We start from the raw sequence: 25,613 nt of genomic DNA on the forward strand, positions 1-25,613 counted from the left end.
ATGTAAATTGCTCTACAGTTTATACGTGTTTGTGATTGGTCTGACGCTGCAATCTCCACCCGTCACCCGTCTAACTTAGCGAGTTGATATGGCACTTTGTAGTGAAGGAACTCTCTGACGGAAAATGTTTGGATAGGTGAAGCCCGCGAACCAAGATAAATCCAGGCTTAAGCTTCGTGCTACCCTGACAGCATCTAGGTTATGGAAGTTTTGATTCTTTTCTCCACACAAATACTTATAACACAGTGTGAGAATGTATTGCTTTATCAAATTTACAGGTTTTAATCCTTAAACCGGCCTGCAGCAACTATATCAGTCATCACCTGGGCACCAAATCATATCACAGTGAAAAAAATAAATGAATTAATACAACCAAACTACTTTAACCACCATCATTTTCACCTCACCTTAGACACTCCCTACTGAAGCCTAATGCCTTTACAGCATTAGATAAGGGGGATATAATGATTATATAAACAGTTATAAAATATGCACTGAGATACCTGGTGATCAGCAGATTTTATAGCTGCAACTACAAACTTTTAGTTAATCAGATCGATGCTCAGTAATTGACCGATGCCATTGTCATTGCATCTAATTGCTCAACCAAATGCAGCCTATACCACACTGACAAGCTACTATGACACGTTACAATGCTTGGCTTTTGCAGGGTTTTTTTTAAGAGGAGGGAAAAATAAGCTGCTGGAGAGAGAAAACTCAGGTTGAGTATCTTCAAGTTAAAGGATGCTATGACGCACATACTCGTTTTTTTTTTTAGCAATTGTTTTTCCCCTCATTCTCCTGAGAAAGGATTTCTTGTTCCCTTGAGCGTCATTAATGATTAATGTGATGTGATTGCATCCATGTGAAATTACAAAGGGCCCTCACACTCATTTTCGTGCAATCAGTCGACGGAGAAAGCTTTTTACCTTTCAATTCAAGCAAAAAGTACTTTCTATTAGTCCCTGAGGGATAAACCCCCCCCCCCACCTGATTCTGTTGAAAATAGTGTTATTTTAAGACAGGTGATGTCACCTGTAAAGATAATTTCTTAGATTTATTTTACAGTTTGCTTCATGATTTTCCATGTGAGGTTTGTTCCCCAATAGTCCAGAAACATGTATGTGAACCAAACAGCTATTAGACATACTGTAAAAGCGTGGATTGGGTTTGTATCTTTGCTGTTTCTGCTCAGGAAAATAAAAAGCTTTTAGTGAGAACATTACACTTTTTCTCAGACAGTTTTGTTGGTATTGTCTAACACTGCAAGCTGCACTAACCTCCTTTTACCTCCATTAAAGCGACTGGTAATGGACTCCTCGGTTCATTAGTGGAAAGACATTCTTACTCCTTAACGTGAGCCTGCGTCTGTTATTCTGTCTTGCAAATGTCAGAGCCGACACTCATCAGCAATTATAATAACAAATAATGGACTAAGTTCAGAAGATGAGGTGATGTGGGCATGAGTTTAAAGGTCAGCGTCTGAGAAGATAATTGGATCGTAACAGATTCAGTGCTACTAACTTAATAATAAATGTGAAGTATTGGTTAATACATTGGAACAAAAGGTGATATTTTATAGAACAATGGTGTCATTGATGATAGTGGTTTGTATTCACTGTTTGATTATTATTGGAAACATCAAACTGGAAACTCCAATTAACCTCACACACACTTTCAACCTGTTGAAGGGAATCAAAGAACTGATCACACCTTGAAATATTTTTTCAGAAACAGAAAAATAAGCTTTAAAATGTATTCCTTATTGACTCTGCTTAAAGAGGCAGTATTATGAAAAATCACTTTATAATGATTTTGCTACAGTGATATACATCCCTTTAGCATCATTTAGAGGGCCAAAGTTGAAAAAGTCCTGTTTCCTCCCTCCCTTGTTATTCCACATTTTGTAAAAAGTCAGCTCCAAATGGGTGAGTTGGTTTTTTGCCCCCTTATGAGTCATAATGGGGAAACTCCTCCTCCTGACAATCCTGGCTCCTCCTAACCTACATAAGAATGTGAGAATGTGAGCTCCTCCCTCTCAAACTGCCTCACAAGTAAAAACACAACAAAGGCAGGTTGATATTACAGTTAATATCTTTACGTTCAATATATAGATAATCCAGTTTAACAGTTTCACTTTTATTAGCCGTTATACTGCCTTGTATCGCCTTTTTGGGATGATCTGACGTGCAACACAGTGGTTGGACAAAACAATGGACTATCGTCTTAAAAGGACTATTGCGGTGACCAGAAAAGATGAAGAGCGAGCGGTTACAATCAGTTCCATTTTTAGTAGCTGTTATACTGCCTCGTGTCGTTTATATAGGATGATATGACGTGTTTGTGACCCAATGCGGTGCAGCGGTCGGACAAAACAATGGACTATCGTCTTAAATGGACTATTTCTGTGGTCAAACAAGTAAGAAGGAGAAGGAAGACTGCAAATGATTTACTGCTGCTGTGATAAACACACGCCCACTCATGTATATACTGTACAGCCTGTTTTTTGGAGAGCTCTGAAAGTCACTTTTCAGAGGGCTAAAACTCAAGAAAACAGCCGAGTTTTGGAAAATAAAGCTCAAATACTATGTTTGTTGGGGTTCTTAGAACAAATGCAGATGGGTGAAAAATAGCATAATACTGGACTTCTAAGAGAAACACCTTGAATCTCCTTCTTAACTTTTGAATTTTAAAATGAAAATCAAATAACCATTATTTTTTAGTGTTTAATATCCTTTTCTGAATGGAAAATCCAATAACTAAAACACCCAGCCTTGTAGTTGTGAGATACAACTCCAGATCGAAAATCATAATATGTGGTGCATGTTTTAATAACATGAAGAACAGCAGAATTTGCAGTTAAAAAACACACACAAAATCCCATCACAAACTTAATCTCTACAGAAACAACCAATATATACATTCAAACATTCACAAAGGCTTTTACAAAATAAATTTAGTAAAACATTCATGTATTGTGTGATAGAGCTGTACAGTACAAATCACAAACAGTATCAAACATCTATATGAAAAACGTCTATTCAAAAAAGCGGTTTTAGTGCAAAGATTTATACAATATAAAAATACTGCCATGTAAAACGTCATTTTGCTGTGAACAGCAAATGCCTTTTCTGGAGAGGAGGTTAGAGGTGTGTGTCGGCGATGGGGATCCGTCGCAGCTCGACTATCTGTGAGTTTGTGACGCTTCCTCCATCGTGGCTACCAGGTATGGACTCATTATCGCTGATGTTCAGGCCGGTCCCTGCAGTGAGAACACACACGGTTCCATTCACAGTTTAAAACGTGGCTACTGTGAAACAGTGAGGGGTTTCCTTACATAGAGGCACACCACTTATTTTTTAAACAAAAATGTGAAAACTATTTGAAATCAAACTTTTTGAAAACAATATATGGAGGCACTGTCATTGAGATTTATAAATAAGATCTTTGTTTAATGACAAACAAAGCAAGTAAACCTCAATGAAAGAACAAACGAGACAGTCTGTTTAGTACAATACTAGAAAACACTAATTTTCTCTTTATTTTCATTAAAGGCTGTTTATTTATCTCCACAATATGTATAGAATGAAACGCCTATTTCGTGATTTAGGTGTTAAAAACAATAAACTTAGAAGCGTGTTTGGCAGCGTGTGCTCCTCCTGAGATTTTATTATCCAATCTGCTTTTATTGGTTTCAACAGCAATAAGAGTAGCTTCATCAGTGAGTGGGAGGGTCTGCTTTCCACAGCTTTATTGCCAGGATATATATATATTTTTTTTTTTTTTTGTTTTTTTTTTTGCAAATACACTTCTTTGCAATTATTTTCAAATAAACATAAAGGAGAACCCACTAAATTCATCAAAACACTAGTTGAAACTCATTAAAGTTAACTGGGAATTTATGAAGCTAACATTTTTTTTTATTTTTTTATTTACAGGATATTATGTAAATAATTTTACATTATCCCTGTGTTATCAAAATCATGATTGAAGTTGTCTGTATATCATAACGCTTCATGGAGTAAGGTGCATATATTGATTTCTTCAAACCTCATAGTGATGACACAGCAATAACTGACCTGTTAATGATCAGCACCAACTTGTACTTGTGCAAACTGTAGTACAGCACATGTGTGTGTTAATGGTTCACGACCAAATGAAGGGTAAAGACCCTCATTATGGCACTACTCACTGACCCCAGTCATGTGGTGCACAACCATTATGTAATTCTAACGAGCGTATTATCTTTACTACTCACAGAATGACTGTGGTGACTGTAAGTCAGGTTGTAAGGTCAAAGGTCACCCAGACAGATATCGAGAACATTTAAACTTGAGTGCATGACTGAAGAGAGGAATGGTGCAGTTTTAAACCTTTAAGGACTTTTTGTAGCATAATGTCTAATTTAGGTGTTCCTAAATGGTGTTGAGAGAAAAAGTCTTAATTTTTTGTTCAATTGCATATTTTTCCTTCTTGCTTATTCTCTATATTAAATAATTTCAATAAATTAACCAACTCTGATTTCAAGGAGAAACAATAATGAATTAAAAGACAACTACAAATAAAAAATGCTAATTTCATTACCAAAAAGAGCAACGCAAGCATGCAGAGATGACTATTTAGTCAATAACAAACACAGCGTCAAAGGTTAAATCTACACTTTACAATGTGCAGATCATAGCCTTTCATTCTTGTTAGCATAGGTATTTGAATGATTTGTATTCACACAAATGGGAGGCTCTGCTGCTTCAGGACGATTAGATGAAATTAACTCAAACAAAAAAATAAAAATCAAAGCTGCTGTTCATGTTAAGCTAAATCAACTTATTGTGCTTTAAAAATGATAAAAGTGTTATTTGGGCTTCAATCACATGCCCAAAGTGTTTTTTCATTGATTCCATCAATCGTTAGTTAGAGGGTGATTTGCTCCTTTCTTACTGCAGCAATCGCTCTAATTTGATGACGCGTTCACACTTTGATGACGAATTTGACGCAGCACTGAGCTGGAGAAGCCACGCCTCCAGGAAGCTCTCTGCCGTGATTGACATGTAAACAGACACGCCCACAAAGGTGAGCATTTCAGCGTCATTCGCACAGTGCTATGTATGTATTTTCTACAGTCTATGTATGTACCGGCGAATGCCCCGCCCCCACTCTCTGTCTAGTGTTTATAAATCAGCATGAGCTCAGCTACGAAGTGGGTGGGAGGAGGGCGGGTCATCCTCTGGCCCTACGTCACCGTGCGGGGAGGAGGGGGTCAGTGTCCGGTCTATAGACACACCCACTCATGAATATGCATAAGTAGGCCACAAATCAGCCTGTTTGTGTAGAGTTGCTCAGAAAGTGACTTTTCAGAGGCTAAAACTCTGGAAAACAGGCGAGTTTGTGAAAATAAACCTCAAATACTGTTTTTGGGGTTCTCAATGGAGATGGTGGTGAAAAATAGCATGATATGGGACCTTTAACTTGCACACTCAGTTATGCAGCAGGATAAATCAGTGAATAAGTCCACCTCACTGAATAGCCTAATAAACAAAGTGATTAAAGTTTTTAGGGAGAGGACAAGGTATGACTGCAAATGAAGCCCCAAAATTCCTTCATTGTTTGAAGATAATAAGCTGTAGTTCAAACCCCTGAGATGGAGACATTTAGACACTGACCAATGCTTGTACATTTTGTCTTTTTAAATGCTTGAAAAATACTTTTTTGCATGTGCTTCATGTAAATTAATGTATTTAGAACTAAAAGGGACCAACTCTACAATTCTCTTTGGGTTGAGTCTTGTTGATAAGTCTGGGCGTGGGATGAATGGGCAGAATTGTGTCCTATGGGACGAGATGTTGACCTTTTGAAAGGTCAGCACATCAATTAAATTAACTGTATGATTCATTTTAAAGCTGCTGGACACAATTTTTTGTATATGAATCAAAAATCAATGAATCGAAGATCATGTGCTAGAAAAAAAGTAAAAAGTTTAAATTGCCGCTCGAAAGTTTGTTTTGAGCACCACAGCTTATTGACATTTTTTGAAAAGTTTTGTGCTGGAATCACAAGAAATCAAAGTAAAAACCCTTCTCTGAATCCATTTACCGGACTCTACATCCCACAATGCAAAGCATGAAAACAAAGTGGCAATTTCAACCTTTCACATTGTGACAACCCCAAGTGGGTGGGGTTGCAGGTGTGTTTGTCTCTGTGTTCTTTCTTCTTTTTGTTTTCACCAAGCTAACAACCTTATTGGACTCAGGTGTGCGTGGCTGCTCGGAAGGCGTGGCCTAACCATCAAACTCACCTGAGGACCCACCCTCTGTCTCTCTCTCTAGCTCCCTGCTTGGCCTGTCTCTGACTGATTGTGGTGGGATTGTTGGTTGTTGCCCCAATGTGTTGGGGAATAAACTCTCCTGCAGACATTTATCCTCTTGTTGTTTTAATCTTGTCATAGTCTTAAACCAATCTGACATCTGCTTTTTTGAGCAATTGAGGCAATACTGAGGACAACCCAATGGATTTTTCTGATAAGAAATGTTTGTGTCCATCAGATTTATGACTAGATGCAGTTACTTAAAACACACAACAACAACAACTCTGATTCACTTCATCACAAGGGGCTATCTCTGTCTGTGTTTTTTACTCTGTGTAACACAACCCAACCCTTTTAGCCTGATCTGCTTATTAACACCCCTAAGACTCTCAGACTCCCACCTGCCACAAAGGACTTTTAATTTCCCTCTCCATGGTTACAGAGTTTGTGTTTCAAAGCTGCACACTGGCTGTTTACCGAGAAGCTTGTTTTTGCATTAGGCTGAAGAGTAAAAGCCCGTTTTGGCTAAAACATATGATGATGGTTTATACATTTCAATGTACATATAAGTTTTGTCCTGGCCTTCATGCAAAGAACAGAGGGAAGTGAATGGATTTAAAATAATCTGGCAACAACATGGTCATTAGGATCGGGTCTGGAAAGGCTGCCAGTAACCTCTGTTAAAAAGTTAGACTTCCCCACTGACAGTATAAATGTTTTATGGAGGAAACCAACCTTCCTTGGGGGAAAAAAACAACCTAGAAATAGTGAGAGACCTTTCAAACTCAGTACAGAGAAGTCAGCACTGATTTTCAACCTAAAAAATGGCCTAATTTAAAATACATTTAATAGTCTTCTGACCTCTGAGAGCTCTAAATCACTGACATTTGGTTGGTTTCATGATGTTTTGAGGATCATGACTGTAGTGCATGTGAGTGTGTGTGTTTGAGTGCTTTGGTCACACCGCAGTGAGCGCTCTGATGGTTAAGCTCATCAATCATTGATGACACAGGATGTAGAAAGAAGAATAGTTTTTCAGTGCGACAGAGAGCCGTACAATGAGGAGAGCAGGGGAATGACAAGCTAGGACACATTTTGTCATTTCATTACATTAAGGTTTAGTTTCCTTTGACAAATACATTATAGTCGCACATTATCCTGATTGGGATTGTTTATGAGTGTAAAATTTGATATATTTAGTGAAAACCTGCTAACAAAGAGGGCGTTTTCGCATCGTGATAGACTAACTAGTCAATGAGACGGGTCAAACTCATGGCCTGGAGGCCAAATCCGGCCCTTTGGAGCATCTAATTCGGCCCGCAGGAAAAGTAACAGAGAAAACATTAATCATTGTGTTAATGAAACTCAACAATATTTGCAGGTGCTCAAAATATTCTTGGTGCTTACATTGCATGATTGCAGTAATTTTTTTTAATGTTAAACAGTTTGAAAAAACTCAAATCTTACAAAAACCTTCAATTTTTCCTCAAATTATTTTTTTTTTTTTCCTTGTCTGCACATGCTTTCGAAGGTTAACACTACAAGAAGTGCAATCTTTTGACAGCAATGCATATTTTATTATTGCAATTAAATAAATTTATTTATTTCATTGCATAATTGTGACCGTCACCAGCCCTCCCTAGGGAAGGGTAAGAAATACTTTATTAAAGGGAGGATGTAAAAAAGAGAGGGCAGTGTTACACCAAGGTGAGGGGTTGGAGGGGGGTGGGGAAGTTAGCAGGGAAGAGGGATACAAGATAGGATATGGAATGGGTGAGGAATAGTTTTAAGTGATGCGATGTGAAATTGTGGTTGTGTATATTGTGTTTATTGTTGTGTTGTCAAGCCAGTTTGGTGACCAGTGTGTGGTTTAGGAATAATGGTGGTGGCTGTGAACAGAGGAAGAGGTGAGTGGAAATTCCATAAAACAGGTATTTGGGAACAACGTGTCTAAGGTTGAGCCCAGTATGAGTGTTATCCCACAGCCCAAGGCCAGTGCATCCATGACAAATGCATTTCCAAGTACCGCCACTGCAAAACCCAAGAGCCGCCCCCGGGCCCGAAGAAGCAGTCAGGCCAGCAGCAAGAGCAGGCAGCCTAAGGGCCCCCGGCGACCACCCCACGGCCAAGCAGTCCCCCGAACGCCCCCAAGATCCCAAGCCGAGAGGCAGCCATCGCCCCCCCATACACACCCGAGAAAGCCCCAAGGAGCCAAGGACCCAGCGCACCACGCCACCGATCCCACCCCCAACCCCCAGACCCCCCACCCCCCCACCCCACCCCCGCGCCCAACCCCCCGAGGGGAGGGCCCCGAGAACTCCCTGCCCGAGGCCCCAGCGGAGGAGCCGAAGCCCACACCCAGCAGACGACCAGAACCGCGCCGAACAGGCAGCCAGTGGGCACCCGCCGGCGAGCCCAGAGCCAGCAGGGGCCCGACCCCAGGCCAGAAGGACCCGGAACGGATGCAGCACCAGGAGCAGCCCGCCCAGGGAGGACGACCACACCCCAAGCCGCATAAGGCACCAGGGGGCCGCTGGGAGTCTCCCCGCCGGCCCCCAGGCACCCCAACCTAGCCCCCCACGGCGCCCCAGATCACCCTTCACTGATGCCGCCCGCGCCACGAGCTTCAGTTCTTTTTTTTTTTTTTTAAAGCCAGGGCCCCCTCCAAGGGCCAAGCCAGACCGCCCCGCCGGGATGTGGCCCCCTATTCCGGCCCCCGACACCCTACCTCACGGGGCACTGCCCAAGCAGGGGCCGTACCAGTAGGTACGCAAGGGCGCGGCACGCGCCACCCGCCCCGAAAGACCCCCGCCAGGACCGGCCCGGCCAGCAGGCCAAGCACCCCGGGCCCCAGGAGCACCCCCCGGGACCAGGACCCCCCAAGGGCAAGCCCCCGGGCCAAGCCCCCCGGGACGCATTCCCCACCCCCGCCCGGGACCCGGCCACGGCCCAGCAGGACCGCACAGCCCCGGACAGCCCACGGCCAGCAGCCCAGGGCCCGCCGCCCCCCGGACAGCGCCAGCCACGGAGCAGCGCCCCCCGCCGGCCCGCGAGCAACCGGCGATCCCCACCGCGGGGACGGAGGCACCCCAATGGCACACATCAAGTGCGGGACAGCAGCCCCCAGCCAAAGATGCCCCGGACCCACCCACCAGTCCGCAAACGGCAGGATAGACCCACCAGGCGGCCGACAGCAACCTCCACCACCGGAACAGCTAGCGCCGCCCCCCAGTAAACAGCATCACCCCGAGGCGCCAAGCAACCCCGCCCCAACCCCGGCGAGGACACCAGCACCCCCCCAGCACACCCACCCCCCAAACCGGCGAGGCAGGCCGCCCCGGGCCCGCACACCGCGGGGCCCGCCCCCAAGGCCACCAGGAGACAAAGCAAGCGCCAAGCCACACCCAAGGGGGAGAGGCACCCCCGCGCCCCACCCGGCCGACACAGCCCGGAAAGACCCCGCAAGGAGAGACCCCGGCAAAGCCCCCCCGAGACCCACCGCCACGCCCGACCGCACCATCTTGATGTGCTTTTGCTCTATGCAGTGGCCCAGCCACCAACAGAGGGGCCAGGCCCCCACCGGAGAGGCCCAAACATGTGTACCAACCCACCACCCTGTTATGGTGCCTCTCCATTCCCCAATGGAGAGGCACTTCCCGATCCCCTGTGTGAATGTGTGTGTTTGGTGAATGTATGGGGTGTAATTAAAAGAAGGGGGATGGAGGGGAGCGGTGCTCCCCCTCCAGCCTCTGTGGATTTATGTGTATGTGGTGTAATAGGCCGGAGGGTGTAAAGGATGATACACCCTCCGGGGGGTGACATGTTGAGATGCGATTAAAATTGGAGGGATTAGTAGGGCAACTAGAGGTGGGAGGGCCGCCCCCACGCCACTACATAGTAACACAGGTGGCGGCCCCCTCCACCCCCAGCCCCACCATCCAGCCCCCCAAGGGTTGGGTATTGGTGTGTGGTGCATTTTGTGAATTTTTCCTCAAATTATTACATAACATTTCCCTTAATTAAATAGAAATTGGTCACAAAATCTAAGAAATTTAAAGTGAAGACCATGTTGGGACTGATATCTGTCACTTATTGCTTGGATATTGTCGGTTTCTTACATATTTAGTATTTTATGTATACGTAGAAGAGCAAACTAGGGCACAATAATAAAATCTGTGGTCCACTTGAGATCAAACTGCTCCATATTTGGCCCCAGAACTAAAATGGCTTTGGTCTAGGAAGTGCCCTGAGTTTAGTGATTGGGATCTTCTCTCACCTGTCTTCAAAGCAAATATGAGGTCATCAAAATCCTGTGATTCTTCATCTGCAGAGACCAGGTTTGTGTTGATAAAGCCTCCCTCTGATGAAAAGGTCTCCATTACTGGACTGGGCTTATACACCCTGCTGGGCAGAATGCTCGGTCGCAGAGAGGCACGCTCCCAGTCTGTCGACACCTGACAGTAAAAAAAACACACACATGGTTAGTTTATGAACACACCACATATACATTCTTAAAATGTTGTGTCAAAGAGGGGGAAAAAACAATGAAATCAAATACTGTGAGTCTCCAAAGTGATTTTTGTATTGAAATAAACAGAGAAATGTTTGTGTTAACAATACCTTGTGTGTTTTTGGGCTTTTAACTTTGAAAATATTTAACCAAGAAGCTCCTGTGGAGCAGACTAAAAACAACTGTGGAATGTATGCACACACACTCAGATAGCAATTTAAAAAAAAACAAACAAAATGTTATCTTAAGCCCTATTCACATTGGGATTAGTTTTACCTAGGGACCACGTGCGATTTGTAAAAATTGCAGAGAATGTCTGTGACGTTAATCCCATGCGAATCGGATATGTCAGTAATTTGTAAAGTAAAAACTCCCCCGCAAATGACCTACTATATTTTGCTGAAATCCAAGGTCCTGCGATAATACTAATCCAATGCAAATAGGCATCTCTGTGAATTGGACAGAAATGGGCGGGATCTGATGTGTGATTACGCATTGTTTTGTTTCCGGTGTCACGATCTGAGTTTACCTCGTACTAGAATCTATTATGAGCATCTACAGTGAAGAAAATAAGTATTTGAACACCCTGCTATTTTGCAAGTTCTCCCACTTAGAAATCATGGAGGGGTCTGGAATTTTCATGGAAGGTGCATGTCCACTGTATGAGAGATAACCTAAAAAGAAAAATCCAGAAATCACAATCTATGATTTTTAAACAATTTATTTGTGTGATACAGCTGAAAATAAGTATTTGAACACCAACGTTAATATTTGGTAGAGTAGCCTTTGTTTGCAAATACAGAGGTCAAACGTTTCCTGTAGTTCTTCACCAGGTTTGCACAGACTGCAGGAGGGATTTTGGCCCACTCCTCCACACAGATCTTCTCTAGATCAGTCAGCTTTCTGGGCTGTCGCTGAGTAACACGGACTTTCAGCTCCCTCCAAAGATTTTCAATTGGATTTAGGTCTGGAGACTGGCTAGGCCACTCCAGAACCTTGATATGCTTCTTACGAAGCCACTCCTTGGTTGTGTGCTTTGGGTCATTGTCATGTTGGAAGATCCAGCCACGACTCATCTTCAATGATCTGACTGAGAGAAGGAGGTTTTTGGCCAATATCTCACAATACATGGCTGCAGTCATCCTCTCCTTAATACAGTACAGTCGTCCTGTCCCATGAGCAGAAAAACACCCCCAAAGCATGATGCTACCACCCCCATCCTTCACAGTAGGGATGGTGTTCTTGGGATGGTACGCATCATTCTTCTTCCTCCAAACACGCATAGTGGAATTATGACCAAAAAGGTCAAACTTGGTCTCATCTGACCACGAAACTTTCTCCCATGACTCCTCTGGATCATCCAAATGGTCATTGGCAAACTTAAGACGGGCCTTAACATGTGCTGGTTTAAGCAGGGGAACCTTCCGTGCCATGCATGATTTCAAACCATGACGTCTTAGTGTATTACCAACAGTGACCATGGAAACAGTGGTCCCAGCTCTTTTCAGGTCATTGACCATGTCCTGCCGTGTAGTCCTGGGCTGATTCCTCACCTTTCTTAGCATCATTGAGACCCCACGAGGTGATATCTTGCATGGGGCTCCACTCCGATTGAGATTGTCCGTCATGTTTAGCTTTTTCCATTTTCTAATGATTGCTCCAACAGTGGACCTTTTTTCACCAAGCTGCTTTGCAATTTCTCCGTAGCCCTTTCCAGCCTTGTGGAGTTGTACAATTTTGTCTCTGGTGTCTTTGGACAGCTCTTTGCTCTTAGCCATGCTGACTGTTTGGGTCTTACTGATTGTATGGGGTGGACAGGTGTCTTTATGCAGCTAACGACCTCACACAGGTGCATCTGATTCAGGACAATACAGTGGAGTGGAGGAGGACTTTAAAAGGCGGACTAACAGGTCTTTGAGGGTCAGAATTCTAGCTGATTGACAGGTGTTCAAATACTTATTTTCAGCTGTATCACACGAATACATTGTTAAAAAATCATAGATTGTGATTTCTGGATTTTTCTTTTTAGGTTATCTCTCATACAGTGGACATGCACCTTCCATGAAAATTCCAGACCCCTCCATGATTTCTAAGTGGGAGAACTTGCAAAATAGCAGGGTGTTCAAATACTTATTTTCTTCACTGTATGCGCATACGCACGCATTCAACTATAACCCTAACCCTAACCTAATCCAATAAACGAATAAAACACGTGTCCGTTCACTTTGAAAACAAAAATAAACAAAAGTGAATTATTATTATTTTTTCTTTTATCAAAAATTAATTTTCCGATAGGGTGCATGCACATATATGCCCATTGATCTCAGTATGAGGTAAACTCAGACCGTGACACGGTAAGAATCTTTTTTTTAATGTTTGTAGCCTTCTATATAATACAGCAGGCTAGCGCTTGCAACACAGCACCGTGGAGTGTATTAAACCTTTCCTGATTGGATATTCATTGGCCACACATGCACCTGCACATTTATTGTAATTAGCAATGTGACTCTCTTAAAACACCATGTAAGGGGTTATGCTACAAACAGAGCAACAGGACAGAAATCAACATTAAAAAGCAGTAAAATCTAAACCCCAAAGTACTGCAGGTCTGCCTTCTTTCAGAGAATAAAGATCAAGGACACACTGAGAAATAAGAGACATACATTTGTTAATATAAGATTTGTTGAATTAGTGTACCATAAAATAAAAAAAGAAACAAATAATAAAGAGAATACCAAATAAATCTATTTACTTTCCCCATTAAACATTAAACATAGTTTGTTGACACTATCTTAGGTCTAAATGACTACTATTTGATATCAATTAAATATGTACACAAAGTCTGTTCTTTTTATGTAAACATGAGTTCTAAAGTGAAGTCAGGGTGAAATCAGGTCAAACAGGCCTAAACATGTTTGTATATTCACATTCAGTTCTGATTAAAAGAGTGGGTGTGTCTGTCAACCCAAAGTAATTGTGAGCGTTGATGAGAGGGGGTCAGCCTGAGTGCATCTGACCGTCCACATGACCTGCAGGGTTATGGTCGTCATAGCGAGGGGTGAGCCTGAGGTCAGGAGGTTTAGGGTTTCATATTGAATAGGGATGACATCATGGATCCTAAACCACCGTCTTAGTTGCAAAGATGACATCATTTTCTCAATGAGTTTACTTTGTAGGTGCAGCATAGTTTATTAAAAAAAAACAATGAAAACCCCCCCCAAAAAACTACTGAACCAAACTAACAATTAAGGAGGGGAGATAATCCATTCATACAAAAGCAGTGAGAGTCTGTGGCTTATATTGGACCCTGAACTCCAGTTCCACCTCGTCTTTGAACATGTACAGAACATTAAACAATCAATAAATATACACTTCAATAAATAACTAAGAAAGTTTGATGATGACTGAGACATAATTCTGTCTGTTGTCTGTGGAGACAGGGAGGTGATGAGGTGTAGACCAAATTATGGAATTTTCTATCATCTCGTAAAATTAGCGTAATGACATGAAACTGGCTGTAAACAGCGACTCCTTAGCTTTCAGAAATTGGTGAAATTCCTCAGATAGAGCAAATATTAGCTGAGTTACGGCCATTTAAATCAATGTGTTCCCCGAGATGAGTTCAGAGTCTCTGGGAAACCCGGACATTTTAATGAGTTTGTAAAACCCAGCGGGACGACCCGGACAAGACGTGAAAAGAGGACATGTCTGGGTAAATCCACATCCACACATATGGTAACCTCAATGTATTCCTTAGGTTCTCTAGATTCACACGATATATGTATACTCTATGTTACATTCATATGGGCCTGATTCACTCAATATTAGTTATCTGTTTTTTCTTCCATCTGCATTAACTCCTCCTACACCGTTTGTCCCATATTAACAAATAAGCATTCAAAAAATTCAGAAAGAGATTTATGCTTGTACTTTTATAATTTGTAACTTTTAAACTTTTTCACTTATTTCATTTTTTCTTTCCCTTTCATTTCTATTGGCATTTTCAGCTTTTTCATGTGCAGCTTGTGCCTTCAACTTATTTCAGCTTTTTTCAAGCAATTTCAAATTTTTTCAATTTTTTCAACCGTGTTGCTAATGTTCAGCTATTGCTAGGTTAATGCATAGATAATGCTAGATTAATGCTATTGCTAGGCGAATGCTGGGTTAGTGCTAATGCTAAGTTAATGCTATTGCTCAGGCTAATGCAAACACTAGGCTAATGGGATGCTAATGCAAATGCCAAGCTAAATGTTAATACGAGCTAATGTAGATAAAAAGGAACTTCGACAGAAGATTAACTTTTATTTTGAACTGGAGGAACGCAAACAACGGCTGGGAATGAAATCTACGGGGAAGAAGGACGACATGAACAATGATGGAGAGGAGGACTAAAAAAAAAAAAAACAACACTGACTACAGATGAGAATAAATCCTACACAAAAAAGGACAAAAAAAAAAAAAAAAAAAAAAAAAAATGAAATTGTGTTCAGAACCAAAGACTGTTTGACCAGAGAGACAAGCTCTGATGTAAATGTTCTGTGTTCAAAACAGGGGACGGGACTTGGATAAGCAAATGCTTCTCTCGTCTCCTTTTTCGGCATGTAAAAAAAAAAAAAAAAAAAAAATTAAAGAAAAAACAAAACTTCTGTGAATGCAACCATGTCGAAAATAAACTGAATAAATAAAAAAAATAAATAAATGTATGCTAATGCTCATACTAACTAATGCTAATGCTAAGCTAATGCAGTGCAACGCTGGCCAGCACCTGTATCCTCACTTGCATTTTCTTCAGGAAACGCAAATATTCTAGTTAGTGTTGCTATCATGAGTAACAAAATACTCCATTCCTATAAAAGCAGTGAGTCTGTTTCTTATAATCTTATATTCTTATATAGTTCCAGTTGGACCTCATCTGTCTTTGAACATGTCTCATTGTGTCTGCGTGCCTGCCTGCATACAAACCTCTGAGACTTGCTGAGCTGTGACCGGTACAGAGAGTCCCAGGGAGGTGAATTAAGCACCACCAGGCACCTCAAATCTGTCACATTCATTTAAAAACGAAGTGAACTTCAAACATGTGCACGTCAAGCCTTGACCAATATGCCCCATTTTTAACCAATCCGGTTTACAGAAACACCGCCCCTGCTTCAGGGGTCTCCCTGTGTTGTTTGCTGCTTTTCCTAATGGCCTATCGCTGAAATGCAGAGCGTGTTCTCATGTGGATAAAAGAAGATTACAGGACATGTGAACAAAGCCGAAGATAAAGATGGAAGGATGAAGGGTGTTCCCAGGAGTGAGGAAGTTCTCTCTGTTTCTGTCCTTATAGGGTGTTCTCCAGGGGATGGAGATAGTGAATACAGCAGACTGTCATGATAACAGGGTTCTGTGTATACACACACTGTTGTCTGTTTCTAGCACTTGCTTGTGTTTGATATGACGGTTTGACTGCAGTTAGTGTGCATGTAGACGAGAGCCTGAATATACACAATTTAACACACATGTAATTCAGTATACATGTGCATGCAGTGTGAGAGTGAATAAAATGAATGTTCAGTTTGATTAATTATAAATAGACACCGGGGATGAGATTACGCCATCAAATCAATCAATCAATTCAGTCATCTCATGTCCTTAAAAATGTTAAAATGTTCATTTAAAAAAAAAAACAAATTTTTTTTTTTATGCTCGTTATTGTTTACTACGTGTTGTTCTCTTGTTAGTGTACTCCATCCAGCTTTTTTCTTATTTTAACCCTTTATTGTAACTATATTTCAGTATATTGAATGTAAGCAGAAATAAACTTTTTTTGAGCATTTTCATATTCATATTTTTTTTAACCAATTGTTATAAATTGCAAAAAAAAAAAAGAAGAAAAGATTAATAAAATTGGAAAAGAAAAATGAAATTCCATGTATCGCTTAGTGGCAGGAATTGCATTATCTTTTATTATTTAGCAATGCTCCATCACCAAAAGTCATCAGGAAAAAGTTATTGTGTAAAATGATTGATCTACAGGTGTGGACATTTTTTTTTTTTAAATTGTCCCATCCATCCATCCATTTTCTGAACCCTTTGCTCCTTTTTTTAGGTGTCGCAGCTGTATAACAGTTTAAAAAATCCCACCACACACTACTTTCATTTGCGAGTTTGCTGGTTTTTAAAGGAGCGTTATGAAAAAATCACTTTATAAAGGTTTTGCTACGGTGATATACATTCCTTTAGCCAAAGTTGAAAAAGTTCTGTTTCCTCCCTGCCTTATTATTCCACAATTTGTAAAAAGTCAGCTCCAAACGGGCGAGTTGGATTTTTCTCACAATTTGACGTCATGTTGCGAAAACTCCTCCCCCTGACAATCCTGGCTCCTCCTACCCTATAAGAATGTGAGCTGCTCCTTCTCAAACTATCTTACAGCTAAAACAAACACTGCGGTTTAATATAGAATATATATTATACTTTATTGTCATATATGTAAAGCTACATACACAAAATGTGCTCTCTGCATTTACCCCTCCCTGAGGATCAGTGGGCACCGGAGCGGTTTCATTTTTAGTAACCGTTATATCGCCTCGTTTCGCCTTTAAAATTATCTGACGTGTTTGTGACCCAATGCGAAACAGTGGTTAGACAAAACAGTGGACTATCACCTTGAATAAACTATTCCTGTATTAAATAGTGGAGAGGAGGACAACAAAGCAAAGTAGCAGCTCCGCTGAGTGTTTGAAGCAGCTGACTCAGCTGATTTACTCCAAAGCTGCTGCTTCTGCCGCACAGAGCACACAGACCCTGAAACAGTGTTTAACTCACAATCACAATAGCCGCCTAAATAGCCGTTTGTTTTCCTGTAATGTGCAGTTTTTTGGCTGAAAACAATCACAAGAGTGTGTGGATAGAAAACGAATATCGCTAGTGATCAGCTGTTGTGTTGTCAGCGTTTACAAAGACGCCTACTCATGAATATGCAAAAGTAGACCCCAAAACAGCCATGTTTTTTGAACTGCTCAGGAAGTCACTTTTCAGAGGGCTACCACTCTGGAAATCAGGCGACTTTGGGAAAATAAACCTCAAATACTATGTTGTTGGGGTTCTTAGAACAAATGGAGATGGGTGAAAAATAGCATAATACTGGACCTTTAAGGAACGATGCACAAAATCTCATCAGACTATGTCTGTGGATGTTGGAGACACAAAGCTTCAGAAGTTATATAACAGGGACTCAAACATTTAACAACTGGACACAAGCACACGAACAAGAACAAGGACTTTAGACTGGACGTTGAACCCCAGAAGAAATCTATGCAACAGTTTATAGAATTCTGTATGAGAAGCTTAGCAGGGCATTTGAACCCCTCGATATTTCAAATGTGTACTTCTAAAGCAGTTAAATCACTCTTTACTTTCTTTGTGTGTGTGTGTGTGTGTATACCTCTTCCATTGCGCTGATAAGATTTTGAGTGGATTTACTGATGTCTCCTCCCACAGTAGTGGTCCCCCCTCCCTGGTAGGTAGAGTCTGGAGCATCGTGGCCACTCATCTCTACTGTGTAACTGGCTTTAGTTGGCCAACACAGCTGGTTGTGCATAATGAAGTAAACTGCAAACACATACAAGCCCTGTGGAGAAAGAGAGGAGATTAGATCACTATTGCTAAACTCTACATTAGCCCACTAGGTCTGTAGTAGTAGTAGTAGTAGTAGTATGTCCGTTTTTAAGTCTTTACACTGACTCCCAGTCAGCATCAAAATAGTGTTGGTGTATAAATCTGTGAATGGGCTTGGGTCCAGAATCCATCAGTGACATGTTAGTCAGGTATGAACCCAGCAGGTCTCTCAGATCTATGGACACAGGTCAGATAGTGGAGCCCAGAGTTCACAGCAAACATGGTGATGCTGCTTTTAGTTGTTATGCTGCAAAGAAGTGGAACAAACTGCCAGCAGAGCTGAAGTCAGCATCTAATGTGAACATTTTTAAATCCAAGGTAAAGGCACTTTTTTCTCTACTGCATATGATTGAGAGAGAGATTTTTAATCATGTTAGTGTTGAAATGTTCTTATTGATCAAACTGCTGTTGCACTTTTTGATCATGTAAAGCACATTGAATTGTACTGGGCCCCTAAAGGGACACGGATCTTTTTTTTTTTTTATTGCGTGCTCATGTAAAGGATCCACGCGAGCATGTGAAACTATTACGTGAGAGCGTAAAAGTAGTTCTCAGGGCGCACGCAATAGTTTTAAGCGCGCACGTAAAATGTTTTACGTGACATCAGTCATCAGGTTACATGCTCTGCTCGTAAGGAGTTAATCACGTTAGAGGATCTAGTAAAGCTTTGTATCAGCCTTAGGGTTAGGGTTAACAATTACTTTTCTGTGCTCGCCTACGCAACACTAGTATCAAGTGCTTGTAAATTTTACGTGAGCATGCAATATAAAAAAAAAAAAAAAGATCCGTGTCCCTTACGCGAACACGTATTAATATCACATGCTCGTAAATAAAAAAATAAATAAAAAAATTACCTGTGTCCCTTTAGGGGCTCCGTAGAATTGCCTTGTGTATGAAATGTGCTATACAAATACATTTGCCTTGCTTTGCCTTGGTGAGTTTAAAGAGAATAATCTGTAAAAGGCTTGCAAGCTTTAGGTTTATGATTATTCAATCTAACAGAGGCTAAGCACATGCAACTCTAGGAATAATAAAACAATGTTTAGACATTGTCTGTTTCTCCAGTTTACTAATGAACAAATACTTAATTTGTGTAATAGTTCGAGCGCAATTCATTTTGTCTTCTTTTTGAACAGTATGTTAAGTTGAAGTTTTGTTTATTCCGACAAGGTTTTTCCGGAATTTTTATCTCCCGACATTTTTCGACTGTCAACTGCCTGTCTTCATCAGAGGAGTTCTGCTAATCGCCTTTGATGGTTCCTTTGAAGTTTCACTCTGACGAAGACTGTCAGTTGACAGTTGAAACCTTGTCTGAATAAACAAAACCTCAACTTAACATAAATTACTTCATCCTGTGCAATGATATCATTGACACGCTGGTATTTTGTCTTCGTCCAACTCCTTGTCATGACCAAATCTCCTTGGTCAACAGCACCGTGCTGTGAATTACTCTAAAACACCTGAGTGTAAAATGCCTCGAGGCCGTCCTGTATTTCACAACACTCATCATCGGATGACGAGGCAGACTCCGCAGACAGAGATGGGGCAAAGCGGGCGGTGATGCAGGAACGTGTGGATGCACATGACATGACATCGGGTGCGCGGAAATGTCAAAGTGACTCTCATTTACAGAAACAAAGTTATACTTTTAGCAAGACAGAGAGAAATGGCTACTTCTGCACAATAACGGTTAGTAGTTACATATTAATAAACTAGGTCAGGAAAACAATTAGTTGGCATTTATTTCACACCATTTCTGACACACACATAAAGTCAAATAAAGATTATTTGTTTGTAAACCCACATATGATTGTTCTGCATGTGGTGGAAACATTATAAGGAACAATACATCAAGCAGATGAAAAGTCGACAACATTCACAATCTGCAGGATCTTGATATGACCCAGTGTCAATTAATCCACATAATGGGTGACAGTCAACAGAAGGAAAAAAAAATGTGAAAAGTGGTGGGACATTAAAAAAAATAATAGACCACTTGACATGACATGTTCTCACTGTACTTTAATGTCAGATGTTTCCTAACAAACAAACTGATACTAACCCATCACGTCAGGATGCTTTATGTGCTGACTACGATATATTTGCACTTGACTTTTTGCAACTTCCTAAAGCAATGGGACATTTGATGGTTACAAGCAGGGTGTAAAATCAATTATTCACCCTGGAGCCATATTTGGAGACACCTGGCTGCAGGGGTCTCTACCTAAGCAGCTTCTTAGGCTATTACGGTGGCTCTTTCACAGCAGCACTGTGTGTGATTAGCACAGATCATTAGCAAGCTGTGCAGCATGAAGAACCATAGGCCTGTTATGTAAGTGTTCCCTGATAACTGGAGGGGCCTCGTCTTTGTGGACAAAGAGCAGCGACCTGGAGGAGAGAGTGGTCTGGGAGGGTATGGAGGGATGAACCAAGACACATGTGGTCATTGAAGTATTGTTTTTATGAGAGTGAAATCTTCCAAGCTTCACACAAATGATTACGTGTTCGAACATACTGTACACACTCAAAGAGACTCTATGATGTTAAAAACAAAAAAATACACTGGGCGCTGGACTCTAGGTTGAAACTATCATTTATTACCTTTACTTAGTTATTTATTTATTATTATTTTTTATTGTTGTTGATTTATTTTTTATTTAATTTATCTTTTTCCCCCTCCTCTCTTCGCTCAATTTTATGTTTTATTATTATATATATATATATATATATACCCTCACCCCCACATGTCTTATTAACTTTTCTCCTCCCCTCACCCTCTAATAGCACACTATCATTATTATAATTATTATTATATCACACACAGACACCCACAAACACACTTACTTTATTATAATGTATAAGATTTAGAAATACTGTCTATGGTAACCTGTCAGCATTTTTGTCTTTGTGTTAAAAAAATAAAAAAGTTAAAAATACACAATAACTAATGACATAATCTGGCCTATTTTTATTCTTATTTTTATTAATCAATTTACTAAATGTGCTTAATTTGGAATTTACGTCCTCCGTGTATTGTATAGGCTTTGATTTATTACATGTTAACTTGGCTATGAAATAAAAAATGTTGTCAAAAATCCTCATAATCAAAGGATTATAAGATAATTCTTTATTCATCTCGCGATGGAGAAATTTGCAGGACAGCAGAAGAAAAACACTCTGTGCAAAATTTAATTAGATAAAAATATTTAAAAATTTAAAATATGCATCAAAAAATAGTTGAAAAGAGCCAGTAACTTCAAGATGTAAGTCTTTATAATCTGTATGAACACTATCGTGCATATAAGGATGGACATGTTATTGCACAAGTGGTCCCATAAATTATTATTGCAATGCAAATCAGATGTGTGTTCAGCAGTGCAAACACACGTTCTGCACAGCTGTAACATCTGCAGCTATTTTATAGTGTGGAGTTTAAAGTGTGCCACACAACTTCATCATCATCATCATCATCAACAACAACAGGAAGACCAAAGTAGGTTATGGAAAATGTTCCTCATGGAAAATTCACAGCAGGAAGGAAGGTACTGTAGCTAGTGAAGTAGATGTTTTTGTAGCAGACACCTGCCGTGAAACTGCTTCCAGCCTTCAAGCAATTTCAAAGAAATAGCAAAATTACAGCTATTAAGCCCTAAGCACAGGATGGGGAAGGAGAAGGCTGAAAAGCACTGGTAAGGCAATCATTAGTTGATCTATTTGATTCCAAATCTCAAAGTGCTACAGGATTAAAAAAAAAAAGATAAAATAATAATAAATAAATAAAACACAACATATATTAAAAGACAGGACTAAAAGAGGCATTAACTGTTAAAATAAGTTTCTGTAAAAAGGTGATTATTTAAGTTTTTTCTTAAAAATGTCACATCAGACGTCACTTATTACATGCCAGTATCAAGTTTAGAAACCGTGTAGAAAACCAGCTGCAATCCTTTAAAACCACCTTTGGTGATGTGAGAGAAAAGATTCTAATTAGTTAAAAGTCGAGGATTTGGTTTTTAATTAAACTCTTTTCATATCTTGCACAATTTAGGAGAAAAACAATCATCCAGACTAAAAATGAAGAGTTCCAGAAAAGTGCAGAATGTTTTTTTTGCTGTTGTACAAAGAACTCAGTGTGTATCCAAAAACCATTGGGATAAACCGACGCCTTGGCTTCTTTCTATGACACCACTGGCCAGCTTTACAAACTGACCATGTGATGTCATGTGGTTGGACAAATGCTATTGGGGCTTTTAAACGGGTGCTAAGTGTGACACTCACAGCTGATGCTGACATCATTTCTCTTCATACGTCGCTGGGCCAATAGAAGAAGCTTACTTTGGTGCAGCTCTGTTGTCTTTGGCATGTGGACGCCAACTATCACCACAGGCTACCACCAACCTCTGATGGCATGCACAACAGTCTAATGGAGTCTCTGGGAGGTTAACACAGGAGCCCACAAACATTTAGAGTTCACAGTTTGCTTTTTTAAAACAGGCCACACCTTTGTTCCACAGTTCACACGGTCATAATTAGTAAATAATTATACACCCAACACTCGTACCGTGACATACATCTGTGAGTGTGAACGATTCCAAAGGAGGCTGACATGTACAATGTTCAACACAGGGTTCCTACAACCTTAGTCAAATTAAATTCAAGACTTTTTAATGCCATTTGAGATTAAATTTAGAACCAATTTCACAGTAAACATAATTTTTGGGGAGAAAAAAAACGGCACATCAATTACATAGGGTTAGGGTCATTTTTTTCTCATACCTAGTGCAGACGGCCCCCAAAGTAAACACAAAAAGTAAGTAAAATACACAAAAAAACGACTAAAATAACCAAAATCCCTCCAAAAACACAAGATGACTACAAAAATAGCTAAAAATGTAAATATAACAAAATTAAAAACCATTAAGAAAAGTCATTGAGAAAACTCTTTGTAGTTTATAGTAATAAAAAAAAACTCATATCACAATTTATTTTGAAATGTAAGACTAATTAGAATCATAAAATCATACTTATTATGTGTTAAAATTTAAGACATTTGAAACATTGATCCAAGACATTTTTCAATGACAATTCAGACCTTATTTTTAGATTTATGAAGTGAATGCCTTTTAAGACTTTTTAAGAATCCGCGGGAACCCTGCAAACAGCTGAAGTTCTCAGTGATCAAAAACACACCTGATGTCTGAATAATAGAAAGCAACAGTCTCACCAGCAGGCAGTTAAAGATGACGTAGAGGATAAGCATCCACCGGTGCCTGTAGCCCATATGAAGTCCAGCCCATAACCAGACCAAAGAGATCAGCAGGAACAGATAAAGCACCAGTGGGATCTCTAAAGCACAAGGCAGCAGAAGAAGAAAATTCAGTAATCAGTAACACAATAATAGCACAAAACATTCTGTTTTTTAACGCAGGCAGTCATTTCATACACAGATTATCTCCCGCTCTGGGGAAGATGAAACCAATCCTTTTTTCTTTCCATTCTGACATCAATGGTTTTCCTACATAAAAGAAAAATGCCATCCTCATCCCCAGGCGGTTCTTGACAACACTTTCTTTTTTCTTTTTGTTCCCTTTCTTTCAAACATTAAATAATTAAATAAAAAACAGGGGTGTAACTTTTTAGATCCAGAGAGAACAATTTAAAATATATATATATATATATATAAACAAAAACAAAAAACACAAGTTTAACAGGTTGATTACATATCAAATAATTAATTCCCAATAGAATAAAAGACTATAGTCACTTCAAAATATGATAGATACTCCAAAATATGCTTTGGTAATTTATTTAGTCAAAATCTAGTCTTATGGGTCCCAATATTCCAAACACTTTAAGTTCCAGTGGAAAAGTGATTTATTTTCTTATATCCTATACATTTCTGTTGCGATTTCTATCCAGTTAGTCAGTGTTGGTTTTGTCTGCTTCATCCACTTTTTACTCAGAGGTTGTTCCATACTCGTAAGTTTTCTGTGGGTATTAATTCATTTCTATTTTTTTATGCTACTTAGTGATTGGTACAATTGAGAAATGATGCCCTTTCGGTGTTTGTATTTATTTATTCTTTAGATTATTTCTTAATATCCCGATAGTAACTTCTTACTTGCGGGTATTGTTGATCTAGCTGAAAGGCCTTTTTCAAAGTTTCAAATCTCATGATTTCTCCTTTTCTTGTTATACTGTAAATATATGTGATTCCACTTTTTATCCAATGTTTGAATCTGTTATCAATCGGATTTGGTGTAAATTCACAACCCTATGCACATCAAATTAGATTTATAGTCACATAAAGTTGAAGATAAAGTTATATGAATGACAAAGAAAAGTATGCCAGGTTACAGAAGGGATTAGATTCCTAATCTGATATAGATTAATTACTCCAGGGCCTCACTAGACAGGTATATATACAATTATTATTAAAAAACAACAACTTGATCACATGCACAGAGGAGAGAATGGTGACCTTTGAGTCATCAGAACAGAGACGGAGAACTGCAAAAGTAAGAGATGGGAGCTTTGGTGGAATGAAAACATCCGCATATGGTTTTATTAAAGCACTTTCGACTCTAATCCCTCACCCTTGATATCATGTTGTACACATTGATTGAGACTCTATTCTCAGGTGAAAGAAAGTCCCGCTGTTGGGTCCGAAACAATATTACACACACACACACAGACGCAAGCAAGCAATGGTGGTAAGTGCAGTGCCCACTCAGAGCTCTAAGAGACACTCACCACTCAGCCCTAATTCATTGGGCTTGATGGATGCCACTAATGCAGTAAAGTGCATCGGATTTTCTTGGATCTCATCTGATAGCGCACAGAGTAAGTTGTTATCTTCAGGCTATAACAAATTACATATTATCCCATTAAACCTTATTTTAAAATTCAGTTTATTATACAAATTTCCACTCATCAGGTGCATGAACAAATTTGCTCCATATCAGAGCCAAAGAAACCAAGGTTTGATTAATCCTGCAGAGAAACATTTTTACATTATTGTGAGCAGATCCTCTACCACCTGACAACAGTAAAAAAATAAGTATTCAAGTATTAAATACTTTGATGTGTCCTTGACTTTAATGATCGCTTTGATGTGTCCTTGACTTTAATGATCGCTTTGATGTG

The 25,613-nt window shown here is 40.1% G+C and overlaps 1 protein-coding gene across 1 annotated transcript in view; it reads right to left on the reverse strand.

The window, feature by feature from the left end:
* Nucleotides 1-2,912: 2,912 nt before the first annotated feature.
* The window catches only part of adgrv1 (adhesion G protein-coupled receptor V1), a 131,407-nt gene continuing 108,706 nt past the window's right edge, over nt 2,913-25,613 (reverse strand). The window contains exons 92-95 of the mRNA XM_028457526.1: nt 23,692-23,813; nt 18,235-18,420; nt 10,578-10,755; nt 2,913-3,262 (exon numbers count right to left, since the gene is read on the reverse strand). Coding sequence (XP_028313327.1) covers nt 3,144-3,262; nt 10,578-10,755; nt 18,235-18,420; nt 23,692-23,813 — 605 coding nt within the window. The 3' untranslated portion in view covers nt 2,913-3,143. The remainder of the gene's footprint in view (nt 3,263-10,577; nt 10,756-18,234; nt 18,421-23,691; nt 23,814-25,613) is intronic.

The sequence above is a fragment of the Gouania willdenowi genome, chromosome 9, assembly GCF_900634775.1.
Source record: "Gouania willdenowi chromosome 9, fGouWil2.1, whole genome shotgun sequence".
In the NCBI taxonomy this organism is placed as follows: Eukaryota; Metazoa; Chordata; class Actinopteri; order Blenniiformes; family Gobiesocidae; genus Gouania; species Gouania willdenowi.